This window comes from Sander lucioperca, chromosome 4, assembly GCF_008315115.2.
Source record: "Sander lucioperca isolate FBNREF2018 chromosome 4, SLUC_FBN_1.2, whole genome shotgun sequence".
NCBI lineage: Eukaryota > Metazoa > Chordata > Actinopteri > Perciformes > Percidae > Sander > Sander lucioperca.
Window position 1 is genome coordinate 14598977 of NC_050176.1, and position 22526 is coordinate 14621502.

Consider the following 22526-nt stretch of genomic DNA (forward strand, 5'->3'; position numbering starts at 1 on the left):
ATTTGAGCTGATTAAACTTTGAATTATTTATACACATGTCTATATCCTATTTGGACAATAGTTACCTTGCTGCCTCACATTTTGAGAGTAAAAGTGTATTGCTGTCAAACATCCTATTTAGGGGCTGAGCAAATGTTTTTAGATAGAGAGAGAAGAATTTAAACAAAACAGTAAACTAAAAACATGACATGAGTGATATCATGTCACCATGATTTGTTTGGCTTATGCTTATGGCTAAAAGGAATAGTTTGACATCTTGGGTAATATTCTTATTTACTTGGTTGGATGAAACGATTAATACCACTCTCATATGTGTCCCCTAAATATGATGGACAGATTAAGATTAAGTACGATTATTTTAGCACAAAGACTGTAAACATGAGGAAACACAATCTTGTCAGTTTAATCAGAACAAAGAAAAAAGTGTAAAAACAGGTGGTGTGATGTGTCAAACTATTCCTTGGTGGGGAGCAGTAACTACCTGTAATCTCCGCTGGTTAACTGGAAACTGCAAAATAGTCCGGCTTTGTACGTATGTATTACGCAAACCAGATATAACATGCTGATTACTAAGCTTTAGAGATGATTCCTTCAGAATTTCAGTATTTCTTTAATGCTGTATTTCCTATTAGCTGTAGAGAATAAAGGAGATAAGTTATATACAGGAGAGGTAGCAGATGACCTGCAACAGCTTGGAATCAAAAACAGCGCTTGTCTTGTCATACCACTCAAAAGTGGCCACCTGTTACTACATATGGGGCCTCTCTACCTCAGGGGTAAAGTCTGGGTTGCCAGTGGTGAGACTGGACACAATCCAAATGTAACCAGCTCCTATCAGGCCCAAGGACCGAGCTTCCTCGAGTATATACCTGACGAGGAATAGAGTTAGAGAGTTAATAAAGATTCATTACAGAAATTTGGCAGTGTATGACAGTGAAACAGAAACAGCAAAAGAAAATTGAAGACACGTACACAGCCTCATCCTTGGAGCAGTACAGGAGTATAACGGGACTCTGGATCCTCTTGAGGGCAATGTGTGATTTAGAGTTTGGGTCGCCATCTACGGCATCTAGAGTCACCACACTCTGCAGGTCCCAGCGCACAAAGCTGTAACAATACACCATCAAATAATACAAGACCTAATCTTGTCAGCTGCCGTAAATAAAGGTTAAGGATGAAAACAAATGTGTGTGTGTGTGTGTGTGTGTGTGTGTGTGTGTGTGTGTGTGCGTGCGTGTGCGTGCGCGTGCGTGTGTGTGTGTGTGTGTGTGTGTGTGTGTGTGTGTGTGTGTGTGTGTGTGTGTGCGTGCGCGTGTACATGTACGTATCTGTGTGCACATGTGGAGGAGAGTATTCATTACCTGTGATCCACGGTTATCTTCAGTGTGCTGATGAAATCCTGGTAACCGGGGAACTTGGAAGTGACGATAGAAAAAATATGCCAGTCATATTCCTCCATGATGGAAAGCATGAGCAAAGCCTCCTGCTGCAAAGCCGCACCGAACTGGAAGAAAGTGGACTTCTCATCCTGCAACGACACACAGGCCAGCAGCAGTGACAGTCAGCTGATTTTTCTGAGGAACTGAATTAATTGCAGAAAAGAAAGAAAATAAGAGCTGGAGTGAGTGAGTGAGTGAATGCAAATCAGACTAAAAAACCCAGTAGAATTAAAACCATTTTCAGTGAGTCAGACCCTGAGAGCGGCGGAGATAAGAGTATGAGCGTTAGAGAAATGAATGAGGGGAAATGGGTAAGAGAGGAAGAGATACTGAGAGATTCAGTCAACAAGTCAGACTACACTGCAAGAGATTGACTGCTGGCAACAGGAGGGCCCTAATTGTCAGAGATAACTACCTCATAACTCACAGGTTTGATACACTTTGACCCTCTGTAGCCAATATAACAGCCCTGCATTGTCTGAAAACCTAATTGAACCAAATACCGATACTCAAACTGCTCATCTTGTCTGGTTCTGTTTTGTAGAACTGGCTCAATGTTTAAAATATAACACAGAAAAAAATAAATTAAAGTCATTAATGCTGAACCTAATCTCTCTGTGGTAAATTAACTGCAAAAAAATACGTTGTCATTTTCTAGCAGTCTGATTTGAAGTCAAGAGGATATCCTCTATAAACTGTGGCTTCAAATGTTCCAGCATTCATTTTCAATGCCATGTACAGTTAAATCATTTAGTCGCAGTGTTGGAGGGAATCTGGGGGTCAGCGTGAGAGTAAGAGGCAGCAGTAAGCATTACCAAAACCAAAGCAGCTATTAAACTGAATGAAACCCAAAGTGAGTGTGAAATAAGTTGATAATGATTGCAGAATGTATGTTTGCCTAAAGTGTAAGCCGAGTTTCCCTGTAGGGGCACAACAAATAGACAGCGACACAGCCCATCCACCAGAGAGGAGAGAGGAGGAGTAGACAGGGAGAAAAAGAAAAGGCAGAAGAGGAGAATAAGAGGGAGAAAAATGTTCCAGTCTTGTGAGTAAGATTGAGATACCTGCCGCAGAAAAAGGTAGAAAAGAAGTGAGACTCTTGGGAGAAAAACTAGAAAAGACACAAACATCATACCTCCTTACAAGGTCCCTCTTTTTCACTCACACACACACACACACCACCATATGCACACATACATGCACTGACACCCCCTCCACAGAGGGCATCAAAGAACGTGACACATTAAACATCAAAGCCCTCATAAACGCACATGGAGAATCAGCTGTCAGCTCATGTCTCTCTGCCCCCACCAACTTCATGTGTGTGTGTGTGTGTGTGTGTGTGTGTGTGTGTGTGTGTGTGTGTGTGTGTGTGTGTGTGTGTGTGTGTGTGTGTGTGTGTGTATGTATAAACCTATATTGTGCCTCTAGTGTTGTCCCCCAGTCTAACAAAAAGCTCACAGCTCAGGCCATCACACACATAAAGCATGCCCCGCAGAGATTTAACTCACCTCCCTCCACCGCTACAAAAAAAGAGAGAAAAGTGGGAGAGAGAGAGAGGATGAAATTGTACTTCAAAAAGATCCATCTTACTGTTTCCATCGCTGCGTGTGCATGTGTGTGTGTGTGTGTGTGTGTGTGTGTGTGTGTGTGTGTGTGTGTGTATCTGACTGTAGGCATGTGTGGCTTTATACTTTTCTCAGAATTTGTAAGAAAAAAAAAAGACAGAATCTCTCCTCTGTGTGGAAACAGGCACATCTTCAGTTTTACCCTGATAACACTGACACACAAGCACAGATACTAACATGCACCCACAATCACCCACTCCCTCACACATACAGTACAAGAGTACAACCAACAGTTGCATACAAATCACTGCTGAAATATTTGTTTAAACAATTAATCAGTCAACTAAACAACCTGTTTATTGTTTTCAAGGATAATTTCAGTTTATTACAATAATGTGGGTCATATTTATGTGATTTTGCAAATTACTGGTTATTATTACATTCTACTTTTTAAACAAAGATCCAACAAGCTCATCGGAGCGGTTAGATGATCAGATCAGTTGTAAAACAAGACAACAATTTATCCACCACTTTGTTCTGAGGTAAAACTTAGTAAAACTTAGGTAACACTTATACAGTGATGGTTGCTGGACTACTGAACGGGCCATGGCATTCAGATGAAGCTGCCTATCAAGCCAGTGGTGGTCAGCCACTGTAGATTAGCCTAAGCAAATACAATATAGATATAAGGCCAAGTCACATAATATCTGCTCTTTCCTTGGGTGAGGGTACGGTTCAAGGACAGTTTATATGTGCGTTAGGTCATAGTATGGTGTGGAAAAGATTTCTGATATAACTAAGAACTGGCTGTAAGAATAGTGGAGCTAGTGGAGAAAACCAAATGGGCTATGGCGTTCAGATAAAACTGTGTCTATCAAGCAAGAAGGCCCAGCCAATGTTGGTTAACCTCGCAAATACATACAATGGAGATATAAAGTCAAGCCAAGTAGATTAATGGTGGAATAGACTGCAGGGTCTAATGATAGGTCTAAGCATCATTTAACAGGAATGCTTGGGTTTCCATAGAAACGCTCACCCAACATTTGGTAAGTGTCTTTGTGTATTGATAACTGACAAATGTCAGTAATCTTTCCTCATTGCACAATTGTGTGCAAACAACTATGTAAAGTACAGTTGGTGAACCAGAAAGTCGGTCTGTAAACTGTTTTACAACTTACAACAGTTATATATAATTATATAATAATTTTGCCGTTCACCTTTGTTTACTCTTCCAAATAAGTTAACTTAGCTAACCTGAAGGTTTGTTTAAAATCTGTATGATTATGCTGCTATAATATTATATAAAATACCAGAATCATCCTTTGGGTCATTTATCAAGCAAACATGTCAAACAGTTGGTTCTCAAATGAGATGATTTGTTGCTATTTTTAGCTGCCATAGCCAGCCATAGCTGGGGTTTGGGATTGTTTGTTTTTTGAAAATGCCACCTTGAGCTGTGGGGATTCATTTTTAATGAATAACAAAATTGATTTATAATTTAAAAGTGAAAATAATAATTAGTTACAGCTCTATTACAAATACACACATTGTGTTACCTTCACCTATGAGTATACTGAGGAGGTCTCAGGAGAGGTGTGTCAGAATGTCACAATTCAAAATACATCATAAACAGCTACTAATAACCCACCGTGCTATTCTACAAAACACTTAAGATGGAAAAATGTGAAATTGTGAGGAATCACACACACACACACACACACACACACACACACACACACACACTTTTGTGCTGACCGGCAGAAGATATTGCTGATGTGCAATACATGTTCATAACTTGATTTTAACATGTTTAATATTTACACCTGTCATCGTGGTCTAACACAAACTTCTTTTAAAATACCTTCACAATTTGAAGAGGAGAGGAGAGGAGAGGAGAGGAGAGGAGAGGAGAGGAGAGGAGAGGAGAGGAATAAAGGTAAAATAAAAAAAAATAATAAAATAAGTCTTTTTAGAAGACTGAGAGGTGAAAGTGGAAGATGAGAGTTTCTGGTGGTTGCTGAATTATAAAAGATAAAAAGAGACATTGACACACACCTGCATCTCCCCCCAAATCACACAAGTCCACCAAGAAGCTCACATATGAATAATGCACAAATATAACACACACACACACACACACACACACACACACACACACACACACACACACACACACACACATTACAAACCAGCATACTCTACCTAGAGATTTACTGATGACATTGTGCATCAATTATACAAATACAGTGAACTTCATGTACAGTTACACACACACACACACACACACACACACCACACACACACACACATTACAAACCGGCATACTCTACCTAAAGATTTACTGATGACATTGTGCATCAATTATACAAATACAGTGAACGTTGTGTACAGTTTCACATTCACACACACACACACACACACACACACACACACACACACGCCAAAATATAGCTATACTCATAAGCCAGCATACCATTAAATAGAACACAAGGAGGGTAAGGAGGACGATGATGATGAGGCCAGCAATGTGCTATATTAATATTAAATGCAGTAGGTCAGTTAGGATGGTGCAGCTACATTAAGTTGGAATGACAAAGTACAGCCCCCAGATGCTGCTAAGTACCATCCCACTTTAGTCTGCACAAAAGTGCAAACAAACTAGCATGGTAAAATAGGTCCTGTCTCAACAAAGTGAAGTGTGCAATGGGCACATGCAAAATGCAGAATAAGTCAATCACCAAAAAAAAAGGAAAGAGTTACAGCAGCAGTACTACAAATGCAGGATATTTTGCCCTCAGTTGAGTTGTAGAGAGATTAAATTAAATCCCCAAATTAGTCGGGTGAATTGAACATTAAAATGCACTGGCTACACAGTGTGGAAAAGGTCTTCTCCAAGTTACTGAGGCTTCAGGCACAGGTAATACCTAAAACTAACTTGGTATACAAATTATATTTGTAGGATTTTCCAATGGATGAGTTGGGATCTAGAAGGCACCTTTGAGAACAAGGTCACCGCCACAGTAATTAATGTCCCGTCCAAATGAAAGTAATGTGAAAGTGCTTCCACCAAGATGAACATGAAATAATAAAACCCTACTTGAACTTTAGGTCATGGCTGTCTCATTCACCATGCAGGAATCCAAGTGAATATTTCCATGGGGCATTTTGGGAGAATAATTAGGCATAGAATTTCTCACGAAAAAAAAAGGAGAAGACGTGCATCTTTTAAGGTGGTTCACAGTGTTCTATTAAGATACGTACAAGATACAGAGTAAAGAACTGTACATTGATGTACAGGATGTTAAATATTGTATATATGCCATTTCTTATCTAAAAAAATCCAAAACCAAGTGTAGCAAGCAGATGGGTGGTCTTGTAATCAAAGGTGTCTTGTGGTTTTCCTGTTCTATTTCGTATAGGCTTCGCCCTCTAAGAGCTGTCGCTATTGGGGTAATCCCTTCGTACATGCGCAATTGTGAAGATTTCTTTCACGCCCTTGTGCCCTGCACGGGCCTCTATTACGTCCGCAGTTACTGTATATCACAGTTGCGCGACCATAGAACTGCTCCCTATTTTTCTTCAGTGAGCAAGCAGTTTGAAGACTTTGAAGAACAGCAGTGTCCGCCGTGTACCGGCCACAGACCGGCTATATCCTGGCCTAGCCAGCCGCCGGCAGTTCTGCGGCCACTTACCGGCGGAGGAACTGAAGCAGCAGACAATGGCAGCCGAGCAGACAGTCGGGTAAGGTAAGGATACCACCAGCGGCGACACCCAGACAGCCGCTTCCAACTCCATTCCGCTTCCAACGGCCCCTTTTTTCGGCCAACGGAAGCCCACACCGCCATCTCCCCAAAAACCAGGTCCATGCTCGCTTCACTGACTGCGCATACCCGTGTACCGCCTAGGTCGCTGGGCCACACAGTTCCCTTGAAAAAAGCAGTTTTTCTCTCTCAGTCAGTCCGCCGTTGTCCCTCCTGAACATCTTGCTGCCGCTGAACCTCATGTTTCACCTCACACACACGCAGACAGGCTCGCCGCCACGCCCACGTGCAGTACACAGTCGGAGCCATCCACACTGTGTCAGAATTAACAGGCTCACTCACACACTCAAAGTGCGTGTTTATAGCCTACTCAGTCTTTCTCCACCTCCCAGCTGATTACGCGGAATGTTGATGAGTGTTGAGTGAACGACTCGTGAGAATCGAATCGTTTTTCACAGCGGCAGGAGGGCATGATACTCACTGCTGTGTAAACAGCAGTGAGTATGGTCACGCTCTACCATGGGCTGTGATGACCAGGCACTCGCTTCTCACAGCGCGGGAAAGGCTCAGCACTCTCTGTTGCTATGGCAACAAACAACACATGGCTATAAGCTTCAATTCGCCAGCCTTTCCCCGGCTCTTACTGGCGTGGTAAAAGCTATCATGCTATCCCGAGTTCAGATAACGGCTCTGACGCCTTGCACACATGTGGTACTGTAGGTGGAGCCCGGTCACTCCCGCACTGGGTAAACAGCGGGGGCGAGCGCCCACTCACAATGTGCGGTGCTACACAGTCACTCCTCACCTCCGGCTGTCTAGCGAGATGGGGAGAGCTCTGACTCGATGACTGACCCGCCATGCATCCCCAGCATAGCGGCGCGCTCTCTGTGGCTAAGGCAACAGACAATACACAGATGTGCGCGCGCCCGCTCTCGGAGCAGGTAGCCTGGGAAAACCCTGACGAACTTCCGGCAAATTTGACATTTGCTCTGCAAGTCAGTCTGGCCAAGAGCCCATTCAAACCTATTTCCAATTTTTCCAAATCGAGGCACCAATCATAACCATTGAGGCGGGCTTTACATGAGGACGATAGCGCAGCGACAGCAAGCAGCTTTTTGTTTACATTCAACATGATGGTGTCAACGGCCACCAAAGCGCAGCAACCCGTTGATGCCGCTGTCGCTGCTACGTCACCCGGATCGTTGGTCTGATTGGTTGAAGGACTATCCAATTGCGCCCAGAGGCATTTGAGCGGTGTCCGTTGGTGATGCTCCTTTGGAAATGGGCAGTGAATGAAGCGTGCCCAGACTCTGGTTCTGGGTCTGGTGTCAACCAGGCTAGGAGTAGGGCGCAGTGTGGGAAAACTTGCTACACAGAATGTATGGCTGTCAAAGCTTATCACAAAAGGCAGTTTACCAGCCCTCCACCTCTATTTGACGGTGTGTTGGAAACAACCGTGTCATCTCAGGGAAGATAGCTGCTCTGACGTCAGAGCTGGCAGAGCTGCGGGCAAAGGCCACTTTACAGCCAAACCCTTCTTTTACACCGAAAGTTTTAACTAGCTCCTTTCGGTCGAGGATGTTCTCCCTCGAGGTTTTTTTCCCCCTGCCTCATAGCAGCGACGCGGAGGAGGCGTCTCACTGACTCAATATGTTTTACACACGGCAGACATCAGACAAACACAGCAGCTGTTCGTTCACTACGGAGAGCGCTCCCAAGGTGCGGCTTTTTCAAAGCAGCGGCTATCCCACTGGCTGTGCGAGGCTATCACCCAAGCCTATAGCACGGAGGGAGTGGAACCCCCTCAGGGCATCCGAGCACACTCTACGAGAGCGCTATCAGCGTCTGTGGCCCTTTTTAGGGGCATGGCGGTGGCTTACATCTGCACAGCGGCCTCCTGGGCATCCCCGTGCCCGTTCATAACTATCGTTAAGACATTTTGACATGTCTTGCAGGAAAACCACAGTTGTCTTTAATAACACTGATAATTGCATTCAGTTTAGGTATAAAGTTCCATATTGCCTCCTGGGACACTTACAGTAAATGCAACAGGGCCATCCTTAACATTATTAATGAACTCATCCTGCTGTGACAAGCCAAATGTCGGTATGGTGTGCAAAAAGGATGTTAATTCAAATCACTGTAGCACAACATACCAGAGTATCTGACTACAAGTCATAGTAGTCAAGCATTTGATTCCCTGAAAAAAAGATTAGTTCATATGGGGCGATAGACTGCCTATGTTTCTAGTGTTCATATACAGTGTATATACATATATAGTATTCATACAATCCATGCAAAGGAAGGTCTCAGGTTTTACAGGAGAGCTTTTTGTAAGCTAAACTCCAGCTGGCAGTGTTGGACCTTAGCAGTGTAATTAGGATTAATTAAACACTGCAGGTTAATATGTTAGAGGGATGAAAGGTAGGCACACTAAACAATGGCCTGTAAAACTGTAGTAAAAAGCTACACTGGTAGACAGCAAACATTTTCTGTTGCTGCCTAATTCTGTGTAAATGCTCAGCAGATGTTCTGCAAACCCCAGTGCTAACAAACACCGCTCTAAATCCATCCACAGACAAAGAATTAGCTCAGGAAAGCCACTTACAAACAAACACCTGGGGTAGCCTAGGAGAGGAAGCCGTTGTCACTTGACCAGCGTCAGAAGTAACACAGCCAAAGAATATCCAGAGAGAGAGAGAGAGAGAGAGAGAGAGAGAGAGAGAGAGAGAGTTGTTTGTGTTACAAAAGCTTTTGAGGTATTGACAGTAAAATGGTACAAAAAAAATCTACATATTGATTTCTTGGTGTTTGAACTATATGATTTCAGAAACAAATAACAGTTTTATGAGCATAGAACATCAAACATCATTCTTTAAACATTGCTGAAAGCTGTGAACAGGGACAGCAAAGTCGACAACCTTTACAGCAGAAACATAGCATAAATAATTCTCTTGACACTAACAAAATGTAAATGCAGGTCCCTCAATAGCTAACAAGCAGCGGCCCCTTAAGCACTAAAAGCTCTTCAGTTTTAGAACACAGAGAGAGGTCCCAAAGCCCACATCCACTAACCGAACATAGACTATCAACATTGCCAGGATTGACAGAGAACTATAGCATTTAGCTGGCAGACATTGGCTCCCATGCTAACAAAGACTACTTAAGTATTTAACAAGAGGTACGTCCCAATGCTTAAGTCTACTGTAGTATTTAACAGCAGCACACTCCCCAGGCAAACAGAATAGCATTTAACACGGCGCAGAGCCCCCAAGCTAGCATAGCTTAGCTCAGACTAGTGAAGCATTTGGTCTCACCACTAACTCAGACAAGCATGTAATGGATGGCAGAGTGGCCATAGACTGACGAAGCGCACAGCATTACGACACAACCTCAGAATGTAATATGTGACTGGCATGTCTCCTGACACTTGAAAATACATTTTCCACTTACTTTCTCCCCCATGCAAAAGTTTAAAGATTCTTATGTTACGCTGTTATGTTATGTTATGCTACTGAGTTATCGAGGGCACCCAGTTGTAGTGGACCTGCTGTAGAGGCTGGCATTTTGCTAGCATTGTAAAAGTGTGATAGAGAAGTACTGAAGCAAAGGAAGGCAGTAGAACAGACTGTAAGTTTCTGACTGTGGCAAATACAGTGGTGGGTTCAGAGTTTTTATGGCCATTAATTGCAACGAGAAAAAAGTCTTCCTCCACACTAAAAGGTTTTGTAAAGAAAATGCTCAAGGCAGAATATCCCAGACACAAATTAAGTGTCTGGATGAGGGGTTATGGGTGCAAAACAAATATACCGTAAGAATTTGAATTGAATCTTAAAAGCAACTGAACAACTATTTTTTTTTAAATTGAAATATCAATAATATTGTAGAAATAAAATAAATATAATAAAATAAAATGATTTACTTTGAAAACCATCTATCTTGGTTTATGTGGTCTGAATTCTTTCCAAAGGGTAAGTTGTAACTTGTGCAATTTGAAGTACTTCCTCAGATATAAAATTAAATTGTGCATGCTATCATTAATCTGAGTTTCTCGTTTGGATTATATGACTGACAGAACACAATGTATACTGTAGGACAGAGGTCCGATCAATTTTATTTAGGCTTACATGTTCTTGGTAGCCCAAATGTTCAAGTTCTTGAAATTGCACGACTCCATCCATCCATCTTCGTCCGCTTATCCGGTGTCGGGTCGCGGGGGGAGCAGCTCCAGCAGGGGACCCCACACTTCCCTTTCCCGAGCCACATTAACCAGCTCCGACTGGGGGATCCCGAGGCGTTCCCAGGCCAGGATGGAGATTTAATCCCTCCACCTAGTCCTGGGTCTTCCCCGAGGCCTCCTCCCAGCTGGACGTGCCCGTGTCAACCAAGACAGCCCCTCCACACCCAGAGCCTTGAGCATTTCTGGACAGATCTCATCAATCTCAGGGGCTTTGCCACCGTGAAGTTGTTTGACTACATCAGTGACTTCCGCCTGGGAAATTGACAACAATCCCCCATCATCCTCCAGGTCTGCCTCTAATATAGAGGGCGTATTAGTCAGATTCAGGAGTTCCTCAAAGTGCTCCTTCCACCGCCCTATTACCTCCTCAGTCAAGGTCAACAGCGTCCCATCCTTACTGTACACAGCTTGGATGGTTCCCCGCTTCCCCCTCCTGAGGTGGCGAACGGTTTTCCAGAAGCACCTTGGTGCCGACCGAAAGTCCTTCTCCATGTCTTCTCCAAACTTCTCCCACACCCGCTGCTTTGCCTCTTTCACGGCAGAGGCTGCAGCCCTTTGGGCCCTTCGGTACCTTGCAACTGCCTCCGGAGTCCTCTGGGATAACATATCCCGGAAAGACTCCTTCTTCAGTCGGACGCTTCCCTGACCACCGGTGTCCACCACGGTGTTTGTGGGTTATCGCCCTTTGAGGCACCTAAGACCCTAAGACCACAGCTCCTCGCCGCAGCTTCAGCAATGGAAACTTTGAACATTGTCCACTCAGGTTCAATGCCCCCAGCCTCCACAGGGATGCACGAAAAGCTCCGCCGGAGGTGTGAGTTGAAAGTCTGTCGGACAGGGGCCTCCTCCAGACGTTCCCAATTTACCCGCACTACCCGTTTGGGCTTACCAGGTCTGTCCAGAGTCTTCCCCCACCCCCTGAACCAACTCACCACCAGATAGTGATCGGTTGACAGCTCTGCCCCTCTCTTTACCCGAGTGTCCAAAACATACGGCTTCAGATCAGATGAAACGATTATAAAATCGATCATTGACCTTTGGCCTAGGGTGCTCTGGTACCAGGTACACTTATGAGCATCCCTATGTTTGAACATGGTGTTCGTTATAGACAATCCATGACTAGCACAGAAGTCCAACAAACAACCACTCTGGTTTTTAGATCAGGGAGGCCGTTCCTCCCAATCACACCTCTCCATGTGTCTCCATCGTTGCCCACATGCACGTTGAAGTCCCCCAGCAGGACTATGGAGTCCCCCACTGGAGCCCCATGCAGGACTCCATTCAAGGTCTCCAAGAAGGCCGAATACTCCGAACTCTTGTTTGGTGCATTTGCACAAACAACAGTCAGAGTTTTCCCCCCCACAACCCGCAGGCGTAGGGAGGCGACCCTCTCGTCCACCGGGGTAAACTCCAACGTAGCGGCGCTCAGCCGGGGGCTTGTGAGTATCCCCAGTATACCCGCCTGGCGCCTCACACCCTGGGCAACTCTGGAGAAGAAAAGAGTCCAACCCCTATCCAGGAGTATGGTTCCAGAACTGAGACTGTGCGTAGAGGTAAGCCCCACCAGATCTAACCGGTAACGCTCCACCTCCCGCACAAGTTCCGGCTCCTTCCCCCACAGAGAGATGACGTTCCACGTCCCCAGAGCCAGCATCTGCTGCCCGGGTCTGGTCTGTCGAGGCCCCTGACCTTCACTGCCACCCATGTGGCAGCGCACCCGACCCCAGCGGTTCCTCCCACAGGTGGTGGTCCCATGGGTTGGAGAGATGGATGCCACGTAGCTTTTTCGGGCTGTGCCCGGCCGGGCTCCGTTGAAAACCCGGCCACCAGACGCTCGCTGACGAGCCCTCCATCTGGGCCTGGCTCCAGACGGGGGCCCCGGGCTTCCTCCGGGCAGGGTCACTCCATCTCTACCTCGTTTTTTCATGGGGGTTTTTGAACCATTCTTTGTCTGGCCCCTCACCTGAGACCACTTTGCCTTGGGAGACCCTACCAGGAGCACACAGCTCCAGACAACACAGCCCTCAGGTTCATAGGGACACACAAACCTCTCCACCACGATAAGGTGATGGTTCCCAGAGAAATTGACACAATCCATTCCACACAATTCCAATTGAAAATTTTAAAGAGAGGAATTCACACCACATAAATTTAAATAGATGGTTCTCAAGGTGAAATATTTTTTGCTATAAATTCATTACTATTAAAATGTCAGCATTAACTATGTAATAAGTGGTTAAATTGGTTAAAATAAAATTGTTCAGTTGATTATTGGATTCCGGTCCTTATGGCCTTGTTTTTGCCTCCATAGAGAAAAGAATAGTTCACCTCTCATCGAGACACTTATTTTGTGTCTGATATGTGCAGCCCTGAGCATTTGTTTTTGCAAAACACTGAAGGGCAATACAGTACCAGTGTAAATTTACTCTTCTCCCATTGTCATTGTAATGGCCATAAAAACTCTGAACCCACCACTGCATTTGCCACAGTCAGAAACAAATGCACTCCATTCTACCACAGGTTTGCCTTAATTATCTCAGGGAAGTCATAAACTCACATTTGTTTTCAAAAATCCATTAAAAACTGCTCGAAGACATATTGCTGCTTTGAAGAATGTACAGCCATCCATCATGCCCATGTAATATATTTCTTTCCTGGCAGCGTGTCAGTCCAGATTCTTTACAGTTTCGTCTGTATTTTTAGTGTTGCAAAAACTATTTATCAGTTACTAATACATGACAAGATTGAACCAGGTAAGATATCTCTTCCCCAGAAAAACAACATCACATAGCCTTCTTATTTGATCTTATCTGGGAGTTTATTATATGTAATACTGCGGCTGCTCCTGAGACATTAAGCTTCAGTTGGATCAAAGCAGTTTCTTTTCAATAAGTAGTGAATTATTCATTATCTAATGATTAGTGAGTATTATATATATAGTTAAGTAACAGTAACCCAGATGGTCAGCTAATTTCCCTCTAAATTCTTGCCGTTTCATCGAATTGGTCTATTGTAGTAAAATGTGGATACAAAACATATATTCATGTATTTTCTGTGCCAAGTTTTGATCATTCACAATGTACAGTATAACACTAATAACGTTACTGCCAGCAAAAATACCTCTGCTAATTAAATCCATGCTTTAACGTTACTTTATAACCATCAAGCCACTAAGCCTGTTTGGAAATCAATACCTCTGCTGAAGTGTTAAATTCATAAATGATAATAATGAGACGAGACAGCACACTATTATGCTTTAATAAATAATAATAATGCATGTTATTTTAATTGTAATATTTTGTGAGTAACTGAATCTGCAATGTAACCAGTCACAACATGTTTTGAACGGGTACTGCACTAGTTTAATGAAAAGGGGAAAAGTATAAATATACAATTATTACTGTAGAGTACAAATGTGTCAGACACTGACAAAGAAGGAGTAAAAATATGCAAGTGAAACAGCCTAATTTTTAGGTTGAGACTGTGAAGCGCAAACAGGCTCTTACAACATTTTGATTTCATTAGCATTAACTTTCTAATGCAGATGTTCTTAGGAAGAGGATTGTTCCTAATTGGGACTGCAAAGCAAGCTGACTAGTTGTTTTTTTTTATTCTGCAGATTAATCCAAATGTAAACCCTAATGCTGATCAAATAACTGCTCAGGATAAAATATTTGATATTGTAATGTACTGATAAATAACCACATACACAAGGAGACATGCTTTTTCAGCTGCGTTGAAAAAACATTCTGTGTGTTCCTAAAATGTATCCATCAACTACGCCTGGTAAATCAAGAGCCATAATTTTTAGTGTTGACTCTTTCACATATGGTGCTGCATCAGCGTGCAAAGACTCAACTAGAATATTGTAAAGAAAAGACGATAATTATTTGGCTGAGAAAAGAGAAAAAATCAACTACTAGCAGTACTTCGACAAAGCACATTGTAAAGGATGGCAGAAGTGCACTTGCCAAGCACCGGCAGTTGAATGTGTCTCCTGAGTGGTAGATGATGGTTGTGTGCATGGTTGGCCCTGCCTATCCAATTGTCAGAATGCTGCTCACGGCAGAGGCTAATCACAACACCTGTTTAGAAGAGATTACAGCAGGATCCGCCAGAGTGCTGAAAGGCCTCTGCTTTATTAAAACTGAAGTGTCTGTCCAGGCTGTGACATAAGCACACACACACACACACACACACACACACACACACACACACATACATCTGTGTGACAAAAAAAGAGTAGGATGTGTGTCTACATATGGTGTGTGTGTGTGTGTGTGTGTGTGTGTGTGTGTGTGTGTGTGTGTGTGTGTGTGTGTGTGTGTGTGTTGCCGCTGCAGTTTGAGTCATAATAACTGATTGACTTATAGAGCTTCAGAGAGAAAGATATGTTAATGTTATTTCATCCCCCTACATGGAAAATTAATGACACAGCCAACCCTATTCCTCCCTCAGTTTCTCTCTTCCCCCATCGGTGAATGAATTTAGCTCAAGAACTGAGCAAGACCCTGCATCTTTCTCCCTTCTCTGTCAGCCTTCATTGGCAAATGAAAGTATTGCAAGCTTGATATTTATAGCTGACGTGCCTTCCCACTCTCTCTCTCTCTCTCTCTCTCTCTCGATCTCTCTCTCTCTCGATCTCTCTCTCTCTCTCTCTCTCTCTCTCTCTCTCTCTCGATCTCTCTCAACCCACTGATGGTGACTTTGTTGGACTTTGGAAACCTTAGGCCTGGTGTAAAAATGGCAGCAAGCGGTGAGTCAGCCCATCCCAGTTGACTACCTCAGTTTTGTTGATTGCTGGACCATGCTAAGCAGGCCAAGTGCCGCAGGTATGAGAACAGGACAGCCAGTCTGGGTTGGGGTCAGGGCACTTGTCCAGTGCCACTGCAAAACAAAAAAATCTGGCTGGTGTAGAAATACCACAAGCCAGAAGATTAATTAGTCAATTCACAGTGTGTTGGACTTTTAGCTTTTAGAAAAGAGCTGCAGGCCCTGCTGAATAATTAAACATTGGTTTATCCCCGTTTTGGTTAAAATTACATTAGCCTAGTGTTTCTTAAGTGAGTTGTTGACAGCAGATTCATAATGTTTACTAAATACCACATAATAAGTTTATACAATGATGCAGGTATCCAGAGGGCATGTTGGTTGGGTGCAGGGTGGATTCTGGGAGGAATGCTGGAAAATGGTGAAGGGGTTTTGCAGAGATTGTTTGCAGGGAAAGGAGGGGGTTAGACAAATCCCTAATTCTGCAGAGGAAAGAAAAATGGTAGCTGAAGGGGGATTCATTCATTATATATAAGCCTTACTCAGGTCTGTGTAAGCCTTTTTATACCAAAAACACTCCCACAACACTATTGTGTACATGCTCTTGCTTTCTGAAACACATATGAAAATCTTATTGCTACATTTAGTTAAACCAGCAACAGGCTAACACACATTAATCCTCGCTCTTCCAGCCTCTGCTGAGTTTGCTCCCACCACCACCACTGGTCTCCACTATTCCCCAACTCCCCCTTCTCCTCCCCTCTCCAATCCAGCCACTTGTTCTCATCGCTTTTGTTCACACGACAGTCACCATCCACTGTTACCATGACAAATCAATGGTCAGTCTACAGATGGGAGCAGATTCATTTCTCCCTAGCGCAAACGCATGCATGCACGCACACACGCACACACGCCTCTCCCTCTGGCATTCCACCACACTGGTAATGGATAGGTGTTAATGTGCTGCATGGTTGAGTGCACGCAGGCAGATGTGTGTATGCGCGTATGTGTGTGTGTGTGTGTGTGTGTGTGTGTGTGTGTGTGGCCAATGTGTCAAAGATCAGATAAGTAAATCTATTTCCTTTACTAATTAAAGGAAGGCAGTACTCCCCAAGGAAAAGAGAGCATACCGAATGTCAGGGCACGGTGTGTTAGAAGTGATAACCACACACACACACAAACACACACACAATACTTCTGCATGCACCCACACGTGCACAGACACACTCGCAAATGCACAAATTACTTTTGGCAGTGTGTATATTATCTCTGTTGTGCATATGTGGGGGTGGGTTTTATTTGTGTGTGTGTGTGTGTGTGTGTGTGTGTGTCTATCAGTGTATGTGCAAAGTTGCTAAGTGTCCATTGGGGGAGTTAGAGCAGCTACATGGCAGATGCTTAAAGCCAGTGGCTATTAGACAGCAGAGCAGAGATAATAGGCTGTGGCTGCCATTACCTACTACGCCCTATTAGCCAGTACCCAACCTGGAGACAAACAGACATGTATTTGTACATGTATATGTATTTTTATGTCTGAATCTGTGGGTGTGTGCATGAACGCGCTCTATTGGGCAGCACACGCTTGGAGAGATAGATGAGAAAAGAAGGGAGGAGACAGGAGCGATAGAGAGGAAGAATAGAGGGGCTAATTTACCAGGCCTCCTATTAGTGAGACAGATCTTTTCCAGATGGGGAGGGAGGGTAGGAGAGGTAAGACAAGACTCGGCGAACTGGAGGAAGTAGAGGAAGTGCTAACACATTCAGAAAACAAAAGTGCATTACAGTCCATGTAAGCAAGAAGATGAGCTGAGAGTTGACAGGGAGAGCGGAGGGGAGGAGGGTAGGCTGGAGAGAGTGACAGAGAGAGAGAGAGAGAGAGAGAGAGAGAGAGAGAGAGAGAGAGAGAGAGAGAGAGAGAGAGAGAGAGAGAGAGATGCGAGAAAACCCCTATGTGTGACATTCAATAAAAAGAAACGAGAAAAACCTTAGTTCCAATATCTGACTGTCTGTGGATGACATTTCCTTGTGTGCATGTGTGTGCTGAGGAGAGTGTGAGTATGACACACATCACATGCTGGCTCTCTATATCCATCTGTCTATCCATCCATCCCTCCTTCCATCCTTCTGTCACCAGCCGGTTTGATGCTGCAGCTCTCAATGCAGACTTTGCCAACGTGGCTGCTCCTGCTCGAGTGGAGAGCTGTGCAGATCACGATAGGTGGAGGCTCTGGTGCTGGTGACTGGGGGGTTACTCTAAAAGAGCAGCGTAGGGAGAGTGTATGGGGGGGGGGGGTTTAGTGATGACGAAGATGATGATAATGATGATCAGGCACTGTTCTCTGTTCACTTTAACATTTCCTCCTCTCCTCCCTCCCTCTGCTATCTGCCTCCCTCTCCACTCCCTTCCTGCTCAACACACTTTACAGAAGTTTGAGCCACTGGGAGATCATTAGCACAGGATCAAACCCCTACACTCACTGTCCACACACATGGAAACACACACACTCGCTGGCAAAAACACACAAACACACACTTACAGTAGAGATGAATACACAGACCACACACACACACACACCCACCCACACACAAACAAGAAATGGGGGCACACAGAAGAGCACTGCAGCTTAAAATCCACAACACAGAGTGAGGGAGACAGTGTGTTGCTGTGTGTGTTCACGCGTGTGTGTTCATGCGTGTGTGTTCGTGCGTGTGTTCGCGCGTGTGTGTGTGTGTGTGTGTGTGTGTGTGTGTGTGTGTGTGTGTGTGTGTGTGTGTGTGTGTGTGTGTGTGTGTGTGTGTGTGTGTGTGTGTGCATGCGTGTGTGCATGTGTGCGTGCGTGCGTGCGTGCGTGCGTACGTGCGTGTGTGTGCGTGCGTGCGTGTGTGTGTGTGTGTGTGTGTGGATTGGGGAGGAACATCGTCAAGCAGTCTGGTGAGATTTGGGGAAGAGAGAGGATTGACTGAGCACTAGTTCTCTTTTGAAGAGGGACAAAAACCAACTGAACAACCTAATCTGAAATACTGAAAATACACATTTACTTCAACAGACTTGACAGACGTGTGTGCACACATTTCGCCACATGCACATAAACTGAACAGCCGCCCACAGATCACAAGCCCATTCAATGACTCCGAGCAGCCTCTCTCCTACATTCTTTCTAGCACACAAATAAAGGAAAAGTTGTATTCACATAAATGCATGCAGAACATATATCCTTCTCTCTCGCTCTCTAGACAAATGCATTCATGCATGCACGTACATGCGCACATGCACCGCAACACCTAGACATGCAGAGACACACACACACACACACACACACACACACAGTCAGTCTCTCCATCAGGAGTGTTTTGAATAATTCAGTCTAAGGGAAGTACACAAGACTGTACACTGGAGTGTATTCAGCGCTGGCCTGAGGGCCGGCCTCTGATTTAAAAGCATGATGTCACTGCCAGCCTTCTCCTCTTGTCCCTTTCCTCACTCTTTTTATCCGTTGCATGTACCACCATCTCGCCCTCACTGTCATTTACTGGTTCAATTTGGCTTTAATGGAACATTTGATGCTTAATTGAGTCCAAAAATCATGATGTGTGTATCCAACCAAGCATGTGTGCACAGAAATTGAAATGAAAACGTGTTTAAAGTTTAAACAGTATTAGGTGTTGCCATGCATTATAAAGTGTATTTCAACAATCCACTCAGAGTCAGACTGGCCACATTTTTTTTCTTTCTACTGAATCCACTTCTGTCTCTCCCAATTTCTCCCTAATTCATTCCACCTCATCCCTTTTTTCAGTTCTCTCTCCTTCCCTTTCTTTCTCCAGGTTTGCCAGCTGTTCCGCTGAGCCACCGAAGCCTCTCTCAGATGTAGGTCACTCTCTCAATTAAGGCAATTAGCAGCAGCCGGGCGAGACTGAGAACGAGCCGCTCTCATTACAGCAACAGGAGCCATAGGCCTGCATCACATGGCTAGCACTTAACACTCCACTTGGCACCAGCATTGGCCCTGCCTAGTGCCAATCTGCCAGTATTGGTGCTAGGCAAGTATTTACTTGCACTAGCACTAAATTGGCCCATGCAGAAGAACAGAGCCATGCTTTTCAAACAATAACTGGATTAGTTTTACTTGGTGCGTGATTTCACGGATGATTTATACAGGATAAAGAATATCTGCTTATAGCCCCGATGTGAAATGTCCTGATTATCGCTGGTCTGTCACAAAAGCACAACTTAAAAAACAAACAAAAAAAAACAGAAAATTCAACACTGCACCCAAGAAGGAGACACTTAAACCTAACAGAGTTGGTGCTTGTTGTTGAGGTCAAGAATCGTACCGCCTCCAGTACATGTGTAATGACAGTCTGCTGGCTGCCACACACGAAACCCATTATCGAGATAATAGTGGTGTCACATCTGAGTTGGCTGTTCAACAGATTCTTTTTCTTCTTTTCATACTAATAAAAACACTTGCTCCACCAATACCAGTAAATACACTATTAGCTCTGATTATTTTGTTACACATACTGTTCCCAAATGTCAAGAATGAACTTCAACAAAACAGACAAGACACATCTGTACAGGATAAAAACCATATTAAAAACCATATTCTAATAACTACGTCAGAATCTCTTGCTGTAAAACTAATCAAATGTGAAGATAATCTATTGAATCTAGTTAGACATGTGATGTAAGCATCTGCAGTGTGCTGATCTGTAATGCAATCTTTTAGGATGCGTCAAGCTTTTAGCACCGCGGGCCATCATTAACCGGCTGCAGTGACGTAGGCCTCTCTCAGATTACTCTAATCCAAATCTTCTACTAGCTAGCCTCGTACCAATAACAGTTGATTAATACTGGTCTGGAGAACAATGTTCTAGAATGCATCACCATCAGCGAGCCCAGCAAAACCTCTGGCCATCATTAAACTACTACAGCGAGGTAGGCCATTTAGTTCCATATTGCTAATTTGCTCTGCGCGCGCACACACACACACACACACACACACACACACACACACACACACACAGGGTGCAATTAATAATGGTTTTATTTTTGTTTACAACATCACATGTTCACATAGTTATGATAAATACTTTCCTGCAAACAAGTTTATATAGACAAATGGAGTTGTACAAATTTAGCAATTAAGTCAGGTAGAATTTAAATGAGTAAGATTACCCACACACAAGTAATTGCTATACCTAAACCTCCTTTGTCCAAAACGGAATAAGTAACATTCACCCAGTATGACTGAGAAACGTCAGCTATCTTTATTTTTGAACTTCACATTTAACAGACCTATCCTTCAAGAAATTAGATGCATAGAGAATATACTGTATATATGATGGAGGATATACATGAAGCTGATTGGGAATTTTCATGAATAGGGTTAGACCCAGACCCAGACCATTTAGGTTATTACAAGCTGTTATCTCCTGTCAGGTGCCTGATATTCCAAATGCTTGTGTTAAATATATGTAGAAAAAAATGCACATAAATATATTGTTAATTACAATGTCTATAGCTACAGTGATTTTGGAAGATGGCCATTGAATGTAAATGTAGGAGAAATTTCTCGAAGAGAAGTCAAAGTATTATTGTTACACCAGTTTGTACACATCTGTTGTGAATTTAGGCTTAGTCACTATAGCATAAGCCATGTAATTGGTAAAGAAGTTCTTCTTCAAGCCAAACTGTATACCTGTAATCTACACAGATGACTATGTTGTTACTTTGCAGCCGTTATTGTTCTTGGGAGGATAATTGCACTGTTCTGAAGATCATACCTGCTATACAGTACAGTATTGTCAAAGGAAAAGACAAGACCTATGACTTCATAATAGCCTGGTAATCTGACTGAATTGCCTTTTTAAATTTCAATATGTTGCATATTAGTGCTTTACATCTATGAGAATATTACAATTTGTAGCTGGTGCCTTGAATCTTTTTTAAATTGTCACTGTTTTGAGATCATTAAAGAGTGAGTTTTATTATTGTGTCACAATGTTGACTCAGTTATTTGGAGATATTGTGGCAGCAGGTCGCCAGTGGGGTGGGGGTTTGTTATTCAATAAATGAAAGACTAAATTGTGTTTTTTTATATGAACTTTTCTCTCAAGCTCTCTTTTTGACACAATTATTTCTGTCAATGTTCGTTTGATCAGACTCTCTGAAAACGTGCTCTCATCTCCGTATTTAAACGATTAGCCTCGCCACTTTTGATTTCCAATGAGGTCGGAAAACGCGTTGTTTAAACTAGATCTATTTAAGCATAACCTAGCCCTTAACATCTTTCATGCCGATCTAAGAAACCCGTAGATTAAAGCTGAGAGTTGTTATTGAAGTCTACGCACAACAACCTGTATGTCTGCCTTCAAATATATGAGGCAAGGTGACGGTGAAGTCTGTGTCTCTCTGTAAATGTATGTTCAATATGTTGAGGTTGAATTCAAATAAAATAAAAGTCTGTTAGAATTAGCTGTTGTGCATCTAAGCAAAATGGGTGAGCTGCTGCAGTATCTTTACACTATTAATCATCTTCCCTATGACTAATGCTGATGGTGTCATACAAGTACTGCCTAAGACAGGCCATCTCATGACCCCACACAGAAACACACACACACACACACACACACACACACACACACACACACACACACACACACACACACACACACACACACACACACACACACACACACACACAGAGAGAGAGAAGGGTTCATACTGTACATCTTCACATCCATT

At 43.5% G+C, this 22526-nt stretch overlaps 1 protein-coding gene across 2 annotated transcripts in view; it reads right to left on the reverse strand.

Annotated features, from left to right (window-relative positions):
* grin2ab (glutamate receptor, ionotropic, N-methyl D-aspartate 2A, b) overlaps positions 1–22526 on the reverse strand; it is a 106218-nt gene that overhangs the window by 26423 nt on the left and 57269 nt on the right. Inside the window, exons 5-8 of one of the 2 annotated variants that reach the window (XM_031289082.2) lie at positions 2951–2962; positions 1362–1528; positions 973–1107; positions 770–869 (exon numbers count right to left, since the gene is read on the reverse strand). In XM_031289082.2, the coding sequence (XP_031144942.1) occupies positions 770–869; positions 973–1107; positions 1362–1528; positions 2951–2962 (414 nt within the window). The remainder of the gene's footprint in view (positions 1–769; positions 870–972; positions 1108–1361; positions 1529–2950; positions 2963–22526) is intronic. The other variant, XM_031289083.2, reaches the window with a different exon arrangement.